The following is a 21042-nucleotide window of genomic DNA, read 5'->3' as shown; positions in this document are numbered from 1 at the left end:
TCTGCAACTCCCTTCAATCCCCATGACGCCACGGTGGTTCACTAGCGTGGTTCTTATACATACCAGCCCTTTAGCTTTAGAGGAGTCAGAGAGCGAAGAGCACATAAAGGTGTGGTATACGTATACATGACAAAAAGCCTCCGAGGAGTTTCCTATGTGGTGGCTACCAATTGGCCGGGTCAATGACGAGAGCAACATTGCAAACAAGAAGGCTTCACTCAATCCTGGGGATGATACTGCATGCGAATCAAGGGAACTGACAGCCCAAGAATTGCATTTTATCCAGAATCTTGCCACTGACGAAACGGCCACGATTAAGCCTGAAATTGCTGTCCCGGGCTCTATATGTCCAGCGGTGGTTGAACCTCCTAGTAAGGAGCATAAAAAGGAAGCACTCGCGGCTGCATTGAAATCCGGATATAGCAAGCATGTCTTCTCTCACATTCTCAATTACGGCATGGATCTGAATGTCTGGATTCTCGAGTGCGACCAAACGCCCTGTGATCTAGATATTATACCAGATGTTTGGAGTAAAATAACCCTTACACCATTGGAATAGGCCGTGGAGCACAGAAGACTCGATCTAGTCAATCTATTGCTGAATAACGACGCTGACACAAACCACACTATCTACGAAGAACATGGACCGGCCCTATTTATGGCAGTGAAACACAGACAACATAAAATGGCACGAGGTTCTCGTGCAAAGAACGGACAGAATCTCATGTACTAGAGCTCTTGCTCTCACGGTGGAGCAACAGGACACTACAACCGCTAACATCCTTCTTGGATACAGTGTCAGCTGTGATTTTGAGGAATCTGATCGGCCTTGCCCACCCGATACGATCTCTTAGGACCACGACTCTTTGCTGTGTAGAGGACTGGAGTCCGATGATATCAAACCTCCCCTCGTCCGGGCTACTAGATTAAGCAATGCAACTATAGTAGCATTGCTGATTGAACATGGCGCTGATGTTAATGTTTCGTATCATGATCTAGGCGCCCCCCCCCCCCCCCCCCCCAGCGGCCCCCTTTCGGTGCCTTTCGGTGCCTATTATAGAGACTCGAGAATACCTGCCAAATGCTCCTGTGGAAGGGTCGTACAATTGACGATGGAGATGGGTCATTCGGCGATCGTCCAGTTGCTCATTGATGCCGGTGCAGATACTTCTCTTCCTCATCGCTTTGGCTCATACCTCTCTGACCTGTGCCGGGTCATATATGTCTGCCAGCGCCAAGAGCTATTTACGTCGTGGTGACAGCTGGCTTGGAAGAAGTCGTAACGGAAAGGAAGGACAGAGCCTAGCTTTATTTCAAATCGATGTAACAATAGCACAGCATGAAAAGTAAATTATGTTGTTCTCACGATAACAAAATGGACGGGACATCTTGGTTATTTTTTTGCACAAATGAGATCATGGAGAGAACTCAGCAATATACTACAAAAAAATTACAAAGCATCAGTAACTCCTTGTTTTGTTGTATTGCTTCTAAATTGATACAATAGGCCCATCCAAGTGTGCCGTTTACAACTTGAGCGTTTTTGTATGGAATTGTCTCTTCGTTCTCATAAGGAACCAAAATCTGAAATTACTGAAGGCAGGTGTTGGAAGTGAGGTGCCAGGACATGTTCAATTCAAATCATGTTTCTTAATTCGAAAGGCGGGGGGGAAATCTCAAGGCAACACCTTGCTCGGTGTTGATTGTGGTTTGGTGAATACCGGTATACCAATTCTTCTCTGGGCCGGAGACAACCATTTATTGATGGCCTCTTGCCTTCTGTACAATGTATCGTACACTCTTGGAAGCCATTATTTAGCGGCGCAGGGCATCTCTGATAGGGGAGTCACCACGGCGGAAGGAGGCTAAGTATAAGTTAGCTCAGTCATTCTTGGATCTTGGAGATAGGCAGACTCGGGGAAAAGCGGAGAGTCGGGTCATTGTTGAGGGGCCTGCGAAGCTCGATGCTGAGAAAAATACAGCAAGCAGGCTCTGCCCAAGCTCAAGGGAGCTTATCCCATAGTGACCCGAAGCTCCAACTTCGCAAAAAGTCTCTCTAAAACACAAACGAAAAATAGATATTAACATACCATCAGCCTCTTCCCAGGCACGTCCGGCACCGAAGCCGAGACCAACCCACGCGGGCCAAGCTCTGCGCTTGAAGAGGAGAACCGAGAAGACAACACCGAAAGACAGACCGAGGGAGGACTTGATGAGCACAGAGGAGATGGCGCGGTCCCACTAATTATATGACGTTAACGGTTAGCCAACGGGTTCTCCCATGTTTGCTCCCAGACCAAGACAATCGTTATATATATCAATGGTATGATGATATATTGTAACGTCTCCAATTTGAGGATTCAGCTAGCTCATACCTTCTCGTTAAGCAAAGCCTCGCTGACGGGCTTGGTGGCGCGTGCGATCGGCCCGGATTCACTGGATTCAGCCATTGCGATAAATCTACCGGGGCAAAAGTAAGTATCAATTGGGTCGGAGCTATTTCCGAGGGTAAAACACGAACCAGTTGTATGTGGAATTATAGAGGTGAATGGAGGCGTGTGGAGTGCAAGGAGTTTGGGAGGTTTAGCGGACCGAGTCGATTCAGTCAAAGGCGGTCGGAGCAATCCGCGGTTTTTCTTCTTGGAGTCTTTTTTTTTTCCCCTCGACAAATAACCATCCACTTTCTTGAATAATTTGCTTTTTTCGAGATGCCGTTGATTGCGGAGGTAAGTCAAGTGTTATCTTGAAATCCTGCATGTCTTTTTCCCGGGATCTAATGTGTTGCGCTTCTACAGCGTCCGCGCTCATCGCAAGAGGCGCTCCTCCGCCTTGAAAAGGGCACCGCCAGTCCAACAACCCAGATTTACGAAGCGGCTCAGATTATCGGTCTGGATTTGACACTGTGTGAAAGTCACCCGGAAGTTCACCGAGATGTTCGGATTCAAACAAACGCTACCCCGAAGGAGGAATGGGTTCTGCGATGGCTATTGAAGAGACTGAGAAGTGGGAAGAACTACAGAGTGGACGCGGCTTCGTTCCTTTTATTACGACAGCTCATCGACCTGATTTCACCGAAGAACCTCGCTGCTATTCTTAAGGACCAGAAATTCTTATCGATTCTATGTGATACCCTCGAAGATTTGGAGGCCGATATCTTTTCCGGTCTGGGGAACGGGCTTGCAAGCCTAAGCTCTGACTCCGAGTCCAGTCACACCCTGTCTGGATCCCCGACACACGATGATCGCCGAGGAAACCAAGGGAAAAAACGCAAGAGAATGACAACCGAGAATGATGCAGACGCCATGGACGTAGACGTCGACGAGCAACGTCAGAACCCCGCAGCATGCTTCCTAGCCTTCATCCGTGCATTAGATTGTCTACACGGATTTGTGACACTTGCGCACCGCACACTAGGCACCGATGGGGTGGCAAACTCTCATCTGAAGCTTGCGCTGAGGGGCGAGCCCGAGGCCGTGGCCATGCTGCTGGGCCGAGCATTCCGTGTAGCCGCCGTGGCTGCCAAGCAGTTCTCGCATGAGGGGAAAACAACCGATCTTCAGCACTTGCTATACGTATTTCCTTCGGCGGTGGAGCTGTGGGAATCGAGGTCTTACCGTGAAGATGATATGGACAACAAATCTAGCAATGAATTTTTCGCGAGACATTGCTTCGCCCACGCGCTTAGGCTTCAGATCTGCCTCCGGTCCGCCAAACTTGACACCGACGAGCGGGCCACTCTCCTGCATGCGATTGAACGCATTATTGCCCTTCATGTCTTGCTTCCCGCTCGTGCAGCATTCTTTGAGCGTGGAAGCTCTGGCATCGATTATTCTCAGGATGAGCCTGACTGGAGCTCAGTGAAACCAGTGACTGATACCTTCAGACCAATCATTCGCGAGTTTGCGGTGGCCAAGGAAAATAAAGCAAGCAATGAAGCTTGTATGCATCCCTGGCGATCAGTGGAGCTTCTTCCTGAGCTGTTTGACAACGCCGTGCGTGCTGTTCCTAGAGATGTATTCCGGAGGCAGACACATGAAGCTCCGTGGTTGGAGACTTTGTTCGTCGCTGTTGCAGAGCTTGCGTTCTCTACTGCAAAGGAAGAAGACTTCGCCACCTTTTCTTCCAAGTTTATCTCGGTATTGGAACACCTCCTCCAGGTAGCTCTCGACCGTAATGTCGGTCTCTCTCTTCACACCATTCTGGCGCATGCCAATTACACTGGTCTTTTCGAACAAGGCCTTGAGAAGGTGCAGTGGAATGTAACCGCTCTGTTTATCAGTCTTGGGGTTGATATTTTCTTGCCAAACTCCGGTTTGCGTGATTCGCGTAAGCTTCTTGACGCATTGCTCGACAAGGTTCTATTACAGTGGCGAGAAAGTGGTTCTCGGAAACGGGGGAACTACGACATAATCAAGAGCAAGGTTGTGCTGCCCTTGTTGCGAGGCTTCGCCGCCGCAAGAGATCTGCCCGGCTTCATGGAATTGTGGCACAACCAACTCGTTATCGTGGAGGAAGCACGCCAAGATAACAGCAATTTGAGTCTGTTCTCGGTTTGGGAAGATGATGAGTTGGCAGATGCTTACTCGGAACTGATGCGAACTTCCCTCACCGAGACGCATATTGCTGCCCAGATGCGTACCGCTGCTATCGAGACGCGAGCTGAAAATGGCAAGGTTATTAAAACCCCTCAGTCTTATGCCAAATTTGTTATTGTCGAGGCAAGCTTCCGTGGCCGAGTCTCGACATTCCCAGAATCGGAAAAGACTTTGACATCTCTCCTGGAAACCCTAACCTCTACTCTGTCGTCAAAGCAGGCTCTGCACTGGAGATGGCGTCTGTGGCGATTGGTTCGGAATTTCCTAGAGAACACCCTACAGTCAGCCGATAATACCATGGCAAGTGCAATTATGTCATTGGTAGAAGTCGCCGCCAAGACTGTTCATCGCAACCACAAGGACCTAACCAAAATTCAACTCGCTCCTCTGGAATCATGGGAGGCTTACAAGTTTTTGATTGCTGCAACCAAGGCACACGCTAGTGATGAGCAGCTAGGTTCATTCGTTAAAGCCACCAAGGATGTTACCGACCTCATCACCTCCATCTCAACCAAGGATGCCAAGAAGTCGATGAAGGCGCCCTGGAATGGCCGCACAGATACTGTGGACTCCCAAACGACCCTTGGCCTAGCTTACTTCCTGGCCCTTGTCAGAGTTCCGGAAGTCTGGGCTCTTATTTCTTCTGATGATCGATCTCGTCTGTTCCGTCATATCCTGTCCCTGGCAGCTGCTCAATACCATTCGTCGTCGTTGCCCTTGGAAGCTGTTGCAGAGGAAGCGAAGTTCCTCCAGGCGTGGGCGAGTGTGGTCTGCCACGAATATATGCTTAACGCTCCCTTCATTGTCTCTGATCTTTCTCTCCTCCTCAACGAAAGCATCGAGCAAGACTCCTCCAATCGCAAATTGCTCATCGAGAGTTTGCAGAGGGTTCCGGCCCCGTTGATCACTCGCGGGTTGAGAACCACCATTTTAAACAAGTTGCAAAAGGTTTTACTTGAGCAGGACAGTTCTCCCGATGTCACGATTGGAATTATTACGATGATGGCGAAACTGGCTGCTATGCCTAAATGCGATGCCACATTGACCAGTGACTGGGACCCCATCTGGACTGCTGCTCGAGCCGTCCCATTAGAGGGTACCGACCTCGACCTCCAGATCATGAAAGCATTCCGAAGCCTGCACCGCGCGATATCGGCCAAGCTCATGGTTTCGTCTGAGGATGAGCGGAACAAGGTTTTCAAGAAACTCTTCGTCCGGGCATCGAAGCAAACAGCTAAAATGAAGCAGGTGGATCGTGACTCCATGGCCTGTTACCTTTTGAGGTTGACTTTGTCAGAGCTCTGGGTCCACCGCAAGCAGCTGCAGACAGCCTTTTCGGAGAAGGAACTTGCCGCTTGTCGCCAGAAAGTGTTCAACTTTGTATTGGCTGACATGAAACATGTCAAAGACCAGTGCAGGAAGCAGAAGATGGAGGAGACAATTACTCTTATCAAGACCATCGATGCTCTAGAGGATTTCGAAGATCTAGCCACAAACAACGTTGAAGTGGAGAAGTTCCTGTCCAAGATTGACAATTACATGGAAATGTCCGTTGATTCGGAACCGTCTCGGTTAATCCGACGACGTCTTCTTGCCAGCAAAGGACCCGAGCAGAGCATTGCTCAGCCAGTCCTGCAATGCGCCGAGACTCTTGCCCTTCAGTCTCTCTATGCTGAGGATCAGCAGCTCTTCATCCGGACTACCACCGAACGCTTCCGCTCCATGACCGTGGAAAAGATCACCCAAACGATCTGCGAAGTCCGCGGACTTGGCTTGATTGGTGAAAACGCCGGCTACAGACTTCTCGTGCTCTACCTCGCCGTTTCCTCGCTCTCTCCCGTCGAAGACAAAGAAAGCGCCACAGCACGCGAGATCTCCCTCCTCTGCACGTCCCTCGCCGAAGCCATCATCCAAAGCACAAGCATCGACCAATTCTGCTTCGCCTCCGAATGTCTAGACCTCCTCCTCCGCAGCCACACCCGCAGTCTCACCCAATGCAATATCGACAGCATTCTCAGCGCAATTGCAAGCGCCTCCTCCAAAATCGGCCCCCAGATCTCCCCCGCCTACGCGCCAACCATCTACACCCGCCTGTGTCGACTAATGGGCGTCGTACTCAGCCTGCAACGTCTCAAGATCGGCGGCCGCTTCCACCTAGTCGTAAACGCCATGCAGCGCCTGCTTGGCTGTCTGTTCGCGCGGTCCCGCAAACGCGGCCGCTCCCGCTTCCAGCCCACCCTCTCACAGCCCTTCTGGCTCGCCCCGCTCGACGCCTCCCACGCCACCTACTACACTCGTCTGCTCACCTCGCTGTGCGACCCTACCGTCTCGGCGGTTCTTCGTCCCCAGCCTGGTGCATCCCGTGAGGCCCTGACTGATCAGACGAAGAAGGCGAAGCGTATTGCCGGTCAGTACTTGCAATATGTTGTCATGGAGTATGCGCAGTGCTCGCTGCGTGGATCGTTATCACCGGAGGTCAAGGCTGCTATCTTGCCTGGTCTGTATGCGGCTCTGGATGTCATGTCGCGTGAGTCTATGCGTGCGCTCAATGCTGCGCTCGATGTCTCTGGTCGTGCGGTGTTCAAGTCGCTCTATGATGACTATGTGAAGTTCGGAAAGTGGAATAAGGGTTGATTTGGTTTTGTGGATAACTGTCCTTTACCTGTACACTATCTTTTGCTTAAGAATTATGATATCCCCCAATGCATTGATGATCATCATATTAATTTCAAAGTAAGAAGTCTAAACAAAATAATGTCCAAGTTAGGGGTTTTAGGGTATGCAAAAGTGCCCCGGCACCCGGGTGGCTCTGACTTCTACGCCAATACGTACATACATACCTTGTCTAGATCTAGTTGAGTTTCGTTTGAAAGCAATGATGCAAAAAACACTACAAAAGGCAAAAAGAAAACGATAACTGGAATAGTTTGAACATTCAACTCAACAGATTACATTCAAACAGGCAATCTATTACTGTGGCCGTCTAGAGCATAGATTCTAGATAGGGTATCATAGGAGATCATAAATCATGCAGTTCGAAAACGGCGCGGGGAAAAAGAGAGGAGAGAAAGGACATAGTAAGAAATTATCAAGCCGTAGATCTTCTAGATCATGGAAGTCTCCAGTGTACGCGGACTTAGGCAGGGCACAGATACATTGTCTAATACCGGGATCCGCGAAGTCTGAGACGTGGCGGAATTTGTGTGGACATGGCGTGAAGGTTGAGTTTTTTTGTCCGCTGTGTTAGAAATGGGGTGCTCTGGGATAGGCACGTCCAGAGAAAGACCATTGTGGCCGCTATGTGTGAGACAGCCAACACAGCTGCAGTCGCTACCGCATTGGCAGCTGCCTGTCATGTCAGAACAGGCACTTGGTAGCCCGACTGGGTATTCCAGGGTGTAGTACTCCGAAGGATGCATCAACTGCTGGTTCAGATGGTGGTTTGCCGACAGAGGGGAGGAGTAACCGCTGGGTAGGGTGGAATTTGGGTCCGAGTAGCTATCAAATGGAATCGGCTGGAAACCATGATCCATTGAAGGGGTGTTTTGCATAAAGTAAGGGAATGGGGTCGAGGGTGTGCCTCCCTGGTAAGGCGAGGCTTGATAAGGGTTGATGACTTCCGGATTCTTGTCATCGCTATTAGAGGTGATGATCGCACCCATCTCTTGAACATGCTTCCGGGTTGTGGTATTGAATGGATGAGCAGCGCAGCCAAGGCACTGACAATCTTCTCCACAACGACAGTCGTTACAAGAGTCGCTGGCTGATGGTGCATTGTAGGAAGGCTCGAGGTTGTTGAGCATGTACGGACCCATAGAGGGCTGCATGATTCCAAGACCGTTCATCGGGTTTGAGTAGGCCATGGACGGCGGCGAAGTCACACCGAGTGGCATCCCTATTTGGGACATTTGGGGCTGAGATTGTGGTAGCATCATTCCCGTGTACCCATTATGGAGGCTTGGGTGCTGGGGACGTGCTTGATGCATGGCGGAATGCATGTAGTCTCCTGACGTGGGAATCGAGGAATTCTGCCATGGGGAAATTTGAGGCATGGGGAACTGCATGTAATTCTGATCATCCCAAGAAATAGGCTGTTGGGATTGCTGCTGGCCGGCCTCTGGGTACATGGCTAGATTTGTCGTGGAAGGACGAGACCCTCCGCAGCAAGATCCACCATTCTGGGCCGGAGAAGCAGCCGCAGGAGGAGCTGGAGTCGGCGTAGGTGCCTTCGGCTTTTGCTTTTGAGAGCAGCAGCTTGATGCTTGGGGAGACTGCGAGTCTTTCCTGGTGGTTTCTATGGGTGATGGCGTGTTTTGGTTTTGCGTAGACGCAGTGGGAGATTTTTGTGAACCCTCTAACCCGAGCTGTGAAGAGAAGTCGGAAACCAAATTCGACGCTCCATCCTCGAGCTTGACCTTGTCTGGCATATTTTCTAATGCTCGCGCTATATTTTCGGGTGCTGCTTGCATAGTACTTTGTCTTCTGCCAGACTTCTGGACCTTTCCCGGAGCTGGTGAGGATGTGGAAACCATGGAGGGCGGGGGTGACTGAGTTGGATCATTGGCATCCATAGGAACTTTATAGAGCGGACGACATAAGCACGATGAGCCTAGGGCGAGTCAGTACAACGCAAACATATGTGTGGTAGTTTGGTGACAAAGGTATACCTTTCGGAATGCGGACCATCACGGCATATGTCTTCTGGCAGCTGCAGGTTCCTTTCGGGTGGGGACATTTTGCAAGAGGGCGCCCGGCTTTAGGTACTTTCATCATGAGTCGATCGAAGTGCTGGCATTTTGACGATCGGTGACCTCGAATGCATGGTTCACTAGTGTAACTCTTTAGCCCGGTTTCATTATCAATATACGATATATTCCTACCAGGACCACTTGGCGCCTTCTTCATCGAGAGGCATATTGGCAAAGAGGTATGTATGATTCCGTCAAAATTAAGGTGAGACGCAAGATTGATTCGTAATAGCGCAACCGTGAGTCGCAGAACCCCAAAGGCTAGTCGATACCCCGCGCATGCAATCGCCCGTTTTCGCTAGAACCGTCAGACGCCTCGTATTTCGCGACAAACTAGTCCATATGTATGCCCGTATTGTCAAAATTTCGTTCGCGAGAGCAGATCAGAGTGGAAGGTGGAGTCGAGACGGAGCAAAGTGGAGGTTCAGATTTCTTCAACGTTGGCGGGAGAGACCAGGCTGATGTGATCGCAACACCAACACCACAAGATATGAAATAAGCACTAAGATATCGAGTCCATCTGATCCAAAATAGTCCATAGATCACAGCAAGTTCACGCTATTCCCAAGTAAAGACGGAAAAAAAAGGCGGAAAGGGGTGCGGGGAGGACAGTACCTGACCATTATTAGGTAAGGCAATACCTGCCTGTTCGGGCTTGGCGCGTGGGAATTGTTTCGATGACGGCACTTGGGACACTTGTGGACGTTGGCGACATTTGGAAAGTTCCATACCACCACAATGCCACCCAAAGGCGCCGACGGCCCTCCAGAAGATTCTAATGCCAGTCCATTCTTCACTGTTCCCGCTCCCATCAAGCGCCTCTTCGACAAGTTCCCGTTGACTACCTATCCCGCCAACGAGATCCCTCAACGCCTTCGACCGCACGACAATGTCAACCAGCTCTACGTGTTCGCCGACGCATCTGGTGTACGACATGGCCGACCCTCATTCAATCCTCAATGTCTTAAATGGCAGGTTCGTGCCGTCTATACTCACATGCATGGACGCGTGTAGCCGTCCCTGTCGGAACCATACTGATCGGCCTCGCCCTAGGCATACTTGAAATTCGTCGGGATTGATTTTGAGATCACCTCGTCCAACAACCATGCATCGCCGAATGGCTCCCTGCCTTTCCTCCTACCCTCTCTGCCTGCAGACTCCTCGCATCCAATCCCTTCACACAAGATCCAAAAGTGGGCCATTGAACAAGTTCACTGCGAGGAGGAACAACAATTGAACCTGCGGTTCGAGGTTTATGCCTCGCTTTTGGACAACCGGATACGCAGCGCTTGGGTAGGCACATGATCCTATCAAAAACGAAACGCAGACTCGAAGGAACTAACCGATGTGTCTAGTTATACATGCTTTACCTAGACAGTGAGAACTTCGACGCCGTCGCACGCCGACTCTACGTGAATCCCACAACCTCAAACTCGGTCGTGCGCGCCGCTCTAGCCCACCAGCTCCAGCAGGCCGCCCGCGATGAGCTCCTCAAGGCATCGCGCTACATCGATGCCGCCGCCCTGGAAGGCGATGCGGGTGGCGCATTCGAAGCGCTATCCACCTTGCTCGGCGAAGACGAGCACTTTTTCGGCCGGCCAAACCCAGGCCTCTTCGATGCCAGCGTCTTTGCCTACACTCAACTGATCCTGGATGATACCCTGGGCTGGAAACGGAACCGGCTGGGACAACTGCTCAAAGAGCATCCCAATCTTGTACAACACCGCGACAGACTACTGAAATTCTTCTGAATGTATAACAAACCATGGCGTTGGATGTGGACTCATTATTTAGATGAAAAAGTAATATCTCTCCTGTTTACCTCTTAACAAAACAAACCCCAAACCAGACCCTAACTCCAACCCACTTCTTCGCCCTCGCCCCCAAAACATTCCCCAATTCCTCATCAACCCCCCTAACAACCACCTCATCCGTACCCGCACCAACAATCTCCTCAACCGCAAACCCAGCCTGAACAGCAGCATCCAAAACATCAGGAATAGCATGACAATAACTCGTAGGCCGAACCTTAACCCCCCTCTCATCCGTAAACCCCGCCTGACTCCGCATTCCCATCTCAGCATGCATATTCGTCACAAGCAAATACGCACCGGACCTCATAATCCCCGCAGCAGCGGCAAAAAACCGCTCAAGCGGGATATGTTCCAGCACGAGTGTAGATATCACACCCACAGCCCCCGGTTCACACAACGAAGACGGAAGTTGTGTCTTTGGTAGCTCGGGTTGAAGGAGGTCAAAAATCCCAAACTCAACGTCCATCTGTATTGCGCTTTTCGTCGCATACTCGCGTATCGCAGTCCGCGCTACATCTAACATCCCGCGCGAGGCATCCAGTCCGATTACAGAGAAGGAGGTGGCTTTGTTGGCTGTGTTTAGCGCGGAGAGGAGTTGGATTGTGTTGCGGCCAGTACCGCAGCCTAGATCTACTAGGCTGGGGCGGATTGCCTTGGTCTCGGTCTCTGACTCCGTCTCTGGTGGGCTTGGTTGGAAGCGCTTGTTTACCCGGTCGATGAATTGGGGTAGTAGAGTGCGCATCTCGATTGTGTCGAGGCGTTGGAGGAAGTTTCCGTCTGTGTCGTAGACCTGTTTTGTGTTAGTTTTGGTATAAGGCATAAATGGTGGGTAGATTTGAATGGTTATATGAACGACATATATTGGTTACATTGTGACGCGTTATAGATTACAATAGATAAGATCTATGTGATGGATGAGAAATATGGAATGGAATATAGACACTTACCTCGGCCCATTTATCATATGCTTCTACCGTGTCGACATATTGTGTTTGTTGTGAATGTCCGGAAGGCTTTGTAGCCAGCAATTCCTGGATTGTCTGCGCCATTTTGGGAGGTGATTGTACCGTGGAACGACTCTGGATTTCGGTGGGTTTGCGGGGATATATAGAACTCGTGTTCCACGCTAATACTAGACTTTTCTCCACTTTGAACTTCGAACTTGAAGTATATAACAGTCCATGCTACAGTGACTCATACGGGAACGATGACTCATTTATATAAATGCTGGTCTAGATCATAGAGAGATATCGCACCGGGAATAACAAATAAAGTTGATAGCCGTAAAACCAAGTCTACCAAGTCCACAGCCTACATTGGGAGCATTACGAAGAAATTTGATGATCATCAGGGATATATGACAGTTGGTTCAGTCACAGAGAAGAATCGTACACATTCATGTCACCATTAAAGAGACATAAGGAAAACGATAAGGTAACAAAGCCCGGGGAGAGGGCACACACTAGATAGGTCGACAAAGTTCCAGGATTGGAATAAAAGATAAAGAGAGCTCAAAAGACAGGCCAAAAGAGGGCAAGACATCAGTCCAGGGAATCGCATAATTGCCGTACCGGACGGAACATAAGTCAAACGCTCGAGAAGAAGAGGAAAAGAGGTGAGGAGAAGCGAAGATAGAAAGGTGGAGAGAGAGAGGGAAAAAAAAAAAGAAAAAAACACCAAATCATCGCAGCGGACATCGCGCATATTTGGTCATCGAACAGTGAGTGAGTCAATCATCGCTAGTCAAGTCATTCAGTAAACCGTCGCTCCAAAAGGAGCCGTCTCCTTCAGGTCCTCTACGAGGTCCTCCACGTTATTGAGATACCTTCCTAGAAGAGCCTGCTTCTCGTCCGTCGTGCGGGTATCGCGGTTCGTTTTACTCGCAGCATTTGCCGCGGCGGAGTGCGCACTGCGCGAGAAGGGGGCAGAGGAAAGTTTGCTCGGGCTGCGCTGCAGACCTGGCGGGGGAGACATCGGCGCCGGGGTTATGGCCTCGGGCATCAGGTAGAAGTAGAGGAATTCGACGAGTTTGAGTTTGACTTCGCGGGAGGTGGCGCGCTGCTTGAAGAGTGATGTGACAGTGAGGAGGCCATCTAGGTCCTCGAATGTGCGTGTGTTTGACGGGCAGTCCAGTAGGGCTGTGACGAGTGTGAGAAGGGTTGCTGATTGCACGGCTGGACAGTTGATAGGGTCGAGGAGGTCGAGGAGGAGGTTCATATAAATTTCGCGGGCGAAGAGGGTGCGCGAGCCGCGATGGAGGAGGAGGGCGCCTTGGATCAGATCCAGTGTGCAGACGATCAGCATGTCGTTTGTGCCGTTGCTTCCTCGGCCTAGAAGGTGTTCGAGGCAGGATACTAGGCGCATAGCAACTGAAGCATGTTATTAGCGCGCGGACCCTAGTTGTGATAGAAATTTCAAAGACATACTGTTCCATTGAAAGCTTTCCTGCAATTTGGAAAATTCCCGAAAGGCCGGATCATCTCGCAACTCTGACAAGGTCTTTGGCACGGGCTGGGTATCAGGGGAGCGTGATCTCCGGTCCAAGACGGGCTTAGGTTTGGACAGACATATTTGTGCTAGTAGTCCCTCGACCTGGCGTAATCCTTTGCGGATCTTGCTCGGCTCGTATGAGCAGAGGTAATCGAACGAATGGGCTAATAGAGCCTCCATTGATAAATCAGATGTGAAAAAGTGAGCTATTCAAGCGCTCAAAAAAAAAAAGAAAAGCAGTGAACATTCTTTAAACCAAAGGTCAAAAAAGAAAGTGGAGTAGGTCCGTGTTGTCCGTGTGTTGTTCGGGTTGGGTGGATGAGGTCAGTTGGGCCCTTCCAAGGTTTCGTAGTAAATAAAGGGCGGTTGCCACAGGCAACTGGCCAATAACCAAGGAACTCATCACATTAGAGAACTCTTAGCTTGACCTTAGATCGACCCCTGGCGTCAATCAGGTTCGACTTTAATGTTAATTATAGTGTAGAGCCCTAAATATATATATATATATATAGTCTACACCGTATGTTGACCTCTTTTTCACCCTACATATTACTCCGTTGCTATAGTGAACAGTATATCTGACATGGAATTATTGAACAATTCATTTATTAATCCCTACCTCCCCTTATGACCTATCATATCATCATATTCCCTTTTGCTAATCAAATTGACTTATCTCATTTGTCAATCCGATATCATCCCTGTCAGGCGTCAGGTGTCAGGTGTCAGCTGCCTCAACCCGACCACACTCCGATTAGTCATAGACCACGGTACCTCGAGTCCAGGCATCATACCTCCAGGGTTATTATACTATGGACGGAGCATATATCTTGAATGCTACCTTCTACAATATGATATAGTATCATTGTACACATACGAAGATATCTTGTGAAAGTGTTGTTGATGTCATCTATACATCTCGCATAAACTCCGGAGGTTCCTAGCTCCGCACGTCTTTTTGCCGCCTATCGAACCCCTCCATCTCCCTATCCACAATCATGAGCTCAGCACCCTTCCAACCACCAAGTCCTGTTCCTCCTCGGACGAGCTCGGCTAATGCAACAAATGCCACCGGGAGCCCTTCCCACCGACGCAACCTATCGGTGACAGATGAAGAGCCGACGAGAACCGGACATCGTCGCAACAAGTCCAGCGTGGATGGCACCAAGTATAAGGATGGAACATGGTCATCGAAGAATGATAAGATCCTCATGGGTCCATACGACTACATGCACGAGCAACCAGGGAAAGATATTCGGCGACAACTGATCAACGCCTTCAACGCTTGGCTGCAGGTCCCGCCGGCGAGCCTGGCGATCATCACCAAGGTTGTAACGATGCTGCATACATCATCGCTGTTGTGAGTTTGAACCCCCACCTAAACAGACACCGCCTCCCTCCTCTCCCACTCGATATCCTGATGCTGACCGCGTGGGCACCAGAATCGATGACGTCGAAGACAACTCCGTCCTCCGCCGCGGCATCCCCGTCGCACACAACATTTTCGGAACAGCGCAGACAATCAACTCAGCAAACTACGTGTATTTCCTCGCATTGCAAGAACTACAGCAGCTCAAAAACCCCCTCGCAATCGATATCTACGTACAAGAGATGCTGAACCTGCACCGGGGCCAGGGAATGGATCTCTTCTGGCGCGACACGCTAACCTGCCCGACAGAGGACGAGTACCTGGAAATGGTCGGCAACAAAACGGGCGGGCTTTTCCGGCTCGCGGTGAAACTAATGCAGGCGGAGAGTACAACAGGCAAGGACTGTGTTGCCTTGGTCAATGTTATGGGCTTGATCTTCCAGATATGCGACGATTACCTCAACCTCTCGAATACGGTGTACACGGAAAATAAGGGATTCTGCGAGGATCTTACCGAGGGTAAATTCTCCTTCCCAATTATTCACAGTATTCGCTCGAACCCATCCAATCGCCAGTTGATTAATATCCTGAAGCAAAATACCAAGGATGCGGAGGTTAAGCGCTATGCCGTGCAGTACATGAAGAATACGGGCAGCTTTGCGCATACCAGCCGGGTTGTTGCGGATCTGCGAGATCAGGCGTTTGCATTAATCGAGAGGATTGATGCTACGCCGAAGATCAATGGATCTGGTGATGGGCAGATGGTGCGTGCTATTGTGGAAAAGATTGTGGAGTCAACGTTGTCGGATCCCAATGCGTGCTAATTGTTTATTTGTTCGTTTGGTATAATTTTGTGGAGGCCGTGTATTTATTGGATATACCCAGTTCCAGTTATCTTGTTTTCAAAGTTGGCTATGTAGCTACGAGGGTTCACGATGATATGATTTATGATTATATGGTCCCAAAGTGCAATGTACTCAACAGCATGAAGGTAAATGGTAGTTCCATTGGGAACAATGTTCATGTTCATGTAAGGGTATAACCATATCCTTGCCATCATGAGTTGTGTCGGGGTTGAACAAACTCGGGGTCTTATGTCTTATGTGGATGGTAGATGATCTAGAAATGAAACCAAAAGCGCAAAATGTCACCAACATCAAACAATCAAGACCTGTCCGCAAACACAGCTCTGCATCTATGTATATATCCCAAACACCAAAAATACAAGCTCACATAACCACACAGCAAGCCTTCTCGAGCTTGCGCAGAACCTTGGGCAGAACCTTCTTGGCAAGCTCCTCGAGCTCGTCTGGCTGTTGTCCTTGTTGCTGTCCATGCTGCTGCTGGTGTCCCTGCTGGTATCCTTGTTGGTGGCCAGGGTACCCAGGCGAGCTGCCCTGGTGACCAGAGGAGGGAGGCATAACAGCCTCGCCACCAGTCAGGTTCACATAGATGCGACCAGCGTTCTCCTCAGTGGCATACTGCAGCCCCAACTCACGGCACACCTGTTCGACGCGCGGCTTGATTTTCTGGACGTGGTTCACGGAGTGGTTTCCCTTGCCGACGATACTATGGCGCGAAGCAGCGTTAGTCAGGTTGAGCCCAGAGCGCAATACTCTCGAAGCGATTTGTTCTGCCACTTACACATGGAGGTGATTCTGCCCATGCGACTTGGCATACTTGATCCGCTCTTCCAGGATCTCCTCAGCCTCCTCAACGAACTGCCCGTGCAGATCAATGGTGTCTGCCTCAACGCGCCCGCTGGCATTGTTCTCGCGGAAGATAAACTCAGACGCTTGTCTGTTATACTCCTCCATCTTGCGGCCGTGTGCCTTTCCCTCCTCGGAGAGCTGCTTGGCGCCGGCGCCATCGCCGCTCGAGTAGGCATCCTTCGACTGGCGAGATTGTTAGCGGTGCTGGAATGACTGGAACAGCGCTTGTGATTGCGATTGTAACCGAGTGATTGGAATTAGGTGGTCGCATACCCGGCTGAAACATTGTCCGCGCTTGGAGGCTTCCTGGCGCGCGAGGTCGCGGAGCCGATCGTACTCCGCCTCGGCGTCGGTGCTGTTGTCGTGGTTGAAGGCTAATCTTGTTAGCGATCGTAACGGCCATGGAACATTTGACGCATTACATACCCCGAGGGCCCATGTGGGACATTTCGTGCGACATGATTGCGGTGATAAGAAGGGGAAAGGGCAGGGTGTGTACCTTCTTAAGGTGGGGAATACCCGTAAAAATCAGATCGATCGAGTTCCTTGGGTCTTGCAAGGTTTATGTTTGCCCCCGATCGTTGGAACCAAGATTTTGGCCCCATTGGGATTCATATTGTGGTTTAGAACAGACCTCGGGAGTAGGTGTGCAGATATGAATGAATATACTAATATGTTACATGATATATTAGCCATAAATCCACGATTCTAATGGGCTAGATGGGTGTGGATAAGCCCTTGGAAATGATCTACGCAGTTTGTCACAATTATCCAATCCTGGAGGTTCAAGTAATTTATCCTTGTATGGAGTTGTAATAAGTGTCCACGGGTATTTGATTAAGTTAGTAATCACACATAAGTAGTACCATCCGCTTGGGACTTCGGACCAGGGAAACTTCTCGACTACCAGATTCAGAGTTCAGGGCTCGCGTTTAGACGCCAAACTAGAGCCGCGGACTTCAATAGTCTCCATTGCCACGAGGCAATAAGTGGAGTCCAGTATCATCTCACACAAATTGGCGGCAGAAATCGGCTAGAAGCACTAGCCAGTGGGTCATTTAATGTAAAACTTCAGGAGACAACTTTGGGACGCGATTGGAAAGAGGAAATCCGCTATCCTGCACATTTTTCCCCGATGTCGACATTGCCCTGTGCTGACAAATCTCCTTTTCAATCATCTGACACACGGGGTAGACTCGTTGAATCTACCAGCACTGGAATAGAGGGACTGAGTACTGACATTGAAGGTGCGACAGTCAGTGTCTCGCCATTCTCGCATAGTAGTCGCTCGCTTAGGTGTACTATAGGGCTCCACTGGGTATAAAACGGAGGACCCACGGATGTGCAGACTGCATCAGAGACCTGTCGGGTTGTCCGTACTATTGTAGCTCAAGGAAGTCTCAAAGCAGTCTCAAAGAACTGGACATGGACACATTAATGAGGCGTAGACTAGTCTGATTGGGTAGGAGCACTGGCATTTTGCTTTGTTTCTTTGTTTCCCTCAGACTGAAATCATCTGAGACGAGGTGCTGCTGAGGTCAGGTCAGATGTCAGACTATCTGGAACGTCCATGTGGGGAGTAAACTGTACGATATAGTAGATGTTGTACGCAGTACATGGTGAGGTTTGTCAGGGGTTCCCTTTCCATACTCCTTGAGGAGCTAGAATTATCTCTAATGTTGCTGTTGTTTCCAGTATTGGATCTTCACATGTGATTCGCGTTGCGATTTGATATACTAGTTTTCATCTCCACAAGATCTGCACGGCACCAGGAGTCCCCCGACATCTTTATACAATCGAAGTACCATGTATGGTCTATTCTGCAGTATACATATGAAGGGCTGACTGTCTGAATCAGAATGTTCTATACATGCATCTGTATATAGATACCTGAAACTAGAATCTGTACCGATGCAATGCCGATAGAATACCCACAGACCGGCCAATACCATAGCAAAAAGGCAAAAGGGGCTGAATGGGCCCCTGTCCAAGTCCCCACACCGCCCAATCAGCTGACACCATCTGCCGGGGCGGTATTGTTCTGTATTCGGTATTTCGTGTAATCAATACGCAGGATCCAGTAAGCGGACGGTTCCCCTAATCACCTATTGTCTAGTGAATCGATGTGGTAATATCGGTGTATCCCCTTTCTCTGCTGAAACTTTCCCAATTTCCCCCTCAGTCTTGCCCCTTACCTTTGAGTTGTATCTCTCTCTCCTCTCTCTTCTTTGCCAGATTGGATTCTATTCGAATTCTTCTGATTCTTCCTTTCTTTTCATTTCTTTTATTTTTATCCTTTTTGCTGGTTTGTCCTTCGTTTTTGCACTGCAAAAGCACGTTCAGGTGGGTACCCTTTTTTTTTCCCTTGGATTTGTCAATTGGTTTACTTGCTCTGGTAAATTCGGTGCCGACTCCTTGCATCGGGATGCTTACACCAATTCTGAAACGCCGTCTGTCTCTGTTCAGCGATGCTTGTACCACCTATGCAACACCCCCCTCGGGCCCATTAATGCAATATTTCCTCGGATGAAATTATTCCAGCTTGCTGACAGATGATCCGACTTGGACAGCCCCTGTAACAGACTTCCGAATATCCCCCCACGAAGAACCTTTTCCCATCCACTTTCACACCGTTAATTGCGACTTGATACCGTCAAGATGGGTTGCGGAATGAGTACTGAGGATAAGGAGGGGAAGGCGCGGAACGAGGAGATTGAGAACCAGCTTAAGCGCGACAAAATGATGCAAAGAAATGAGATCAAGATGCTGCTCCTCGGTATGATCCGGTGACCCCTGATGGAAATACGCGCCGATGGCTGACTTGAGATACAGGAGCCGGAGAGTCGGGCAAGTCTACGATTTTGAAGCAGATGAAGCTCATCCACGAGGGTGGATACTCCCGCGACGAACGTGAATCATTCAAGGAAATCATCTACAGCAACACCGTCCAGTCGATGCGGGTCATTCTCGAGGCCATGGAGTCGCTCGAACTTCCCCTGGAGGATGCGCGCCACGAGTACCACGTGCAGACCATCTTCATGCAGCCCGCTCAGATCGAGGGTGACAGCATTCCCCCCGAGGTTGGAAACGCCATTGGCCAACTTTGGCGCGATACTGGTGTTCAGGAGTGCTTCAAGCGCTCCCGCGAATACCAGCTGAACGACTCTGCCAAATAGTGAGTAGTGACCGTTCGTCTGTCGCATTGTGACGTGACTAACCCGTTTCCTCTTAGCTACTTCGATTCCATTGAGCGCATTGCCCAGCCTGACTACCTCCCCACCGACCAGGATGTCCTCCGTTCCCGTGTCAAGACTACCGGTATCACCGAGACCACATTCATCATTGGTGACCTCACATACCGCATGTTCGACGTCGGTGGTCAACGATCCGAGCGCAAGAAGTGGATTCACTGCTTCGAGAACGTCACCACCATCCTGTTCCTCGTCGCCATCTCCGAGTACGACCAGCTGCTCTTCGAAGACGAGACCGTCAACCGTATGCAAGAAGCCTTGACTCTATTCGACTCTATCTGCAACTCCCGTTGGTTCGTCAAGACCTCGATCATTCTCTTCCTCAACAAGATCGATCGCTTCAAGGAGAAGCTCCCCGTTAGCCCAATGAAGAATTACTTCCCCGATTACGAGGGCGGTGCCGACTACGCCGCGGCTTGCGACTACATCCTCAACCGATTCGTTTCCCTGAACCAGGCCGAGCAAAAGCAGATCTACACGCACTTCACCTGTGCTACTGACACCACCCAGATTCGATTCGTGATGGCAGCAGTGAACGGTAAGCTTAGCCACCCCAACCTTTGTACGCAACACTTGTCTAACGTTTCACAGATATCATCATCCAAGAGAACCTCCGTCTCTGCGGTTTGATCTAATGAATCTATCGTTTGGTGACGAAGTGTGTGGAACCTAGATCGCATGTCTTTATTAACCGGGGCTGATCAGAACCGGTCAGAAAACCTCGTTTCAAGATCCCGGCGTTGATTCTCTTTTGCGTTTCCTTTTTTTTCTATTCTCCATTTGGTCATGTTCTAATTTCCCCCGCCATTGACACGATCTCTAGCCGGTTTTTGTGTTTTTCTCTTGTCACTCCTGATATCCACTACAGAAAACAAGGAGTGTTTCCCTCCCTTCTTTTTTTCTCTTTTCCTATCTCCTTTCACTTTTTTTTTACTCTTCTGATTTGAATGCTGGATATCCTATCATCTCTCTCTCCCCCCATCCCCATTTCTTGTTTATGTATGTAACCATATCGTCTCCCTCCCCCAGCGTTTTCCTTGGTCTTGCGTCCGTTGGAAGCTAA

The 21042-nt window shown here is 49.8% G+C and overlaps 10 protein-coding genes across 10 annotated transcripts; 5 read left to right on the top strand and 5 right to left on the bottom strand.

Moving 5' to 3' along the window:
- Positions 1-154: 154 nt before the first annotated feature.
- On the top strand, positions 155-559 carry N7537_011119 (uncharacterized protein; the record flags this gene model as incomplete). The annotated part of the gene is made up of 1 exon (XM_056902173.1): positions 155-559. The coding sequence occupies one exon, from the start codon at positions 155-157 to the stop codon at positions 557-559; it is 405 nt and encodes a 134-aa protein (XP_056747460.1).
- A 1195-nt stretch (positions 560-1754) lies between these two features.
- N7537_011118 (MICOS complex subunit MIC10) lies at positions 1755-2461 on the bottom strand. The gene is made up of 3 exons (XM_056902172.1): positions 2376-2461; positions 2091-2241; positions 1755-1865 (listed from the first exon to the last, which is right to left on the bottom strand). Exons 1-3 carry the CDS (start codon positions 2448-2450, stop codon positions 1816-1818), a joined length of 276 nt encoding a protein of 91 aa, XP_056747459.1. The 5' UTR covers positions 2451-2461; the 3' UTR covers positions 1755-1815.
- Positions 2462-2671: 210 nt separating this feature from the next.
- N7537_011117 (ribosome biogenesis protein URB2) lies at positions 2672-7229 on the top strand (the record flags this gene model as incomplete). Its single annotated transcript, XM_056902171.1, has 2 exons — positions 2672-2726; positions 2796-7229. The coding sequence occupies exons 1-2, from the start codon at positions 2709-2711 to the stop codon at positions 7227-7229; spliced, it is 4452 nt and encodes a 1483-aa protein (XP_056747458.1). The 5' UTR covers positions 2672-2708.
- A 470-nt stretch (positions 7230-7699) lies between these two features.
- Positions 7700-9510, bottom strand: N7537_011116 (copper fist DNA-binding domain-containing protein; the record flags this gene model as incomplete). Its single annotated transcript, XM_056902170.1, has 3 exons — positions 7700-9204; positions 9263-9423; positions 9476-9510. The coding sequence occupies 3 exons, from the start codon at positions 9508-9510 to the stop codon at positions 7700-7702; spliced, it is 1701 nt and encodes a 566-aa protein (XP_056747457.1).
- A 571-nt stretch (positions 9511-10081) lies between these two features.
- N7537_011115 (putative mitochondrial outer membrane protein (Sam35)) lies at positions 10082-11094 on the top strand (the record flags this gene model as incomplete). The annotated part of the gene is made up of 3 exons (XM_056902169.1): positions 10082-10318; positions 10397-10636; positions 10699-11094. 3 exons carry the CDS (start codon positions 10082-10084, stop codon positions 11092-11094), a joined length of 873 nt encoding a protein of 290 aa, XP_056747456.1.
- Positions 11095-11161: 67 nt separating this feature from the next.
- Positions 11162-12206, bottom strand: N7537_011114 (class I SAM-dependent DNA methyltransferase; the record flags this gene model as incomplete). Its single annotated transcript, XM_056902168.1, has 2 exons — positions 11162-11947; positions 12105-12206. 2 exons carry the CDS (start codon positions 12204-12206, stop codon positions 11162-11164), a joined length of 888 nt encoding a protein of 295 aa, XP_056747455.1.
- Positions 12207-12909: 703 nt separating this feature from the next.
- On the bottom strand, positions 12910-13827 carry N7537_011113 (cell division control protein 14; the record flags this gene model as incomplete). Its single annotated transcript, XM_056902167.1, has 2 exons — positions 12910-13526; positions 13584-13827. 2 exons carry the CDS (start codon positions 13825-13827, stop codon positions 12910-12912), a joined length of 861 nt encoding a protein of 286 aa, XP_056747454.1.
- An 818-nt stretch (positions 13828-14645) lies between these two features.
- On the top strand, positions 14646-15840 carry N7537_011112 (FPP/GGPP synthase family protein; the record flags this gene model as incomplete). Its single annotated transcript, XM_056902166.1, has 2 exons — positions 14646-15007; positions 15090-15840. 2 exons carry the CDS (start codon positions 14646-14648, stop codon positions 15838-15840), a joined length of 1113 nt encoding a protein of 370 aa, XP_056747453.1.
- Positions 15841-16245: 405 nt separating this feature from the next.
- On the bottom strand, positions 16246-17188 carry N7537_011111 (Smr domain-containing protein; the record flags this gene model as incomplete). Its single annotated transcript, XM_056902165.1, has 4 exons — positions 16246-16585; positions 16661-16911; positions 17002-17102; positions 17155-17188. The coding sequence occupies 4 exons, from the start codon at positions 17186-17188 to the stop codon at positions 16246-16248; spliced, it is 726 nt and encodes a 241-aa protein (XP_056747452.1).
- Positions 17189-19386: 2198 nt separating this feature from the next.
- On the top strand, positions 19387-20614 carry gpaA (guanine nucleotide-binding protein subunit alpha gpaA; the record flags this gene model as incomplete). The annotated part of the gene is made up of 4 exons (XM_056902164.1): positions 19387-19504; positions 19561-19903; positions 19961-20517; positions 20571-20614. The coding sequence occupies 4 exons, from the start codon at positions 19387-19389 to the stop codon at positions 20612-20614; spliced, it is 1062 nt and encodes a 353-aa protein (XP_056747451.1).
- Between the last annotated feature and the right edge of the window lie 428 nt (positions 20615-21042).

The sequence above is a fragment of the Penicillium hordei genome, assembly GCF_028827395.1.
Source record: "Penicillium hordei strain IBT 12815 chromosome Unknown utg000006l_segment0_segment0, whole genome shotgun sequence".
Lineage (NCBI taxonomy): Eukaryota > Fungi > Ascomycota > Eurotiomycetes > Eurotiales > Aspergillaceae > Penicillium > Penicillium hordei.
The sequence above is the reverse complement of the archived record's forward strand: the minus strand, read 5'-3'. Positions and strand labels throughout refer to the sequence as shown.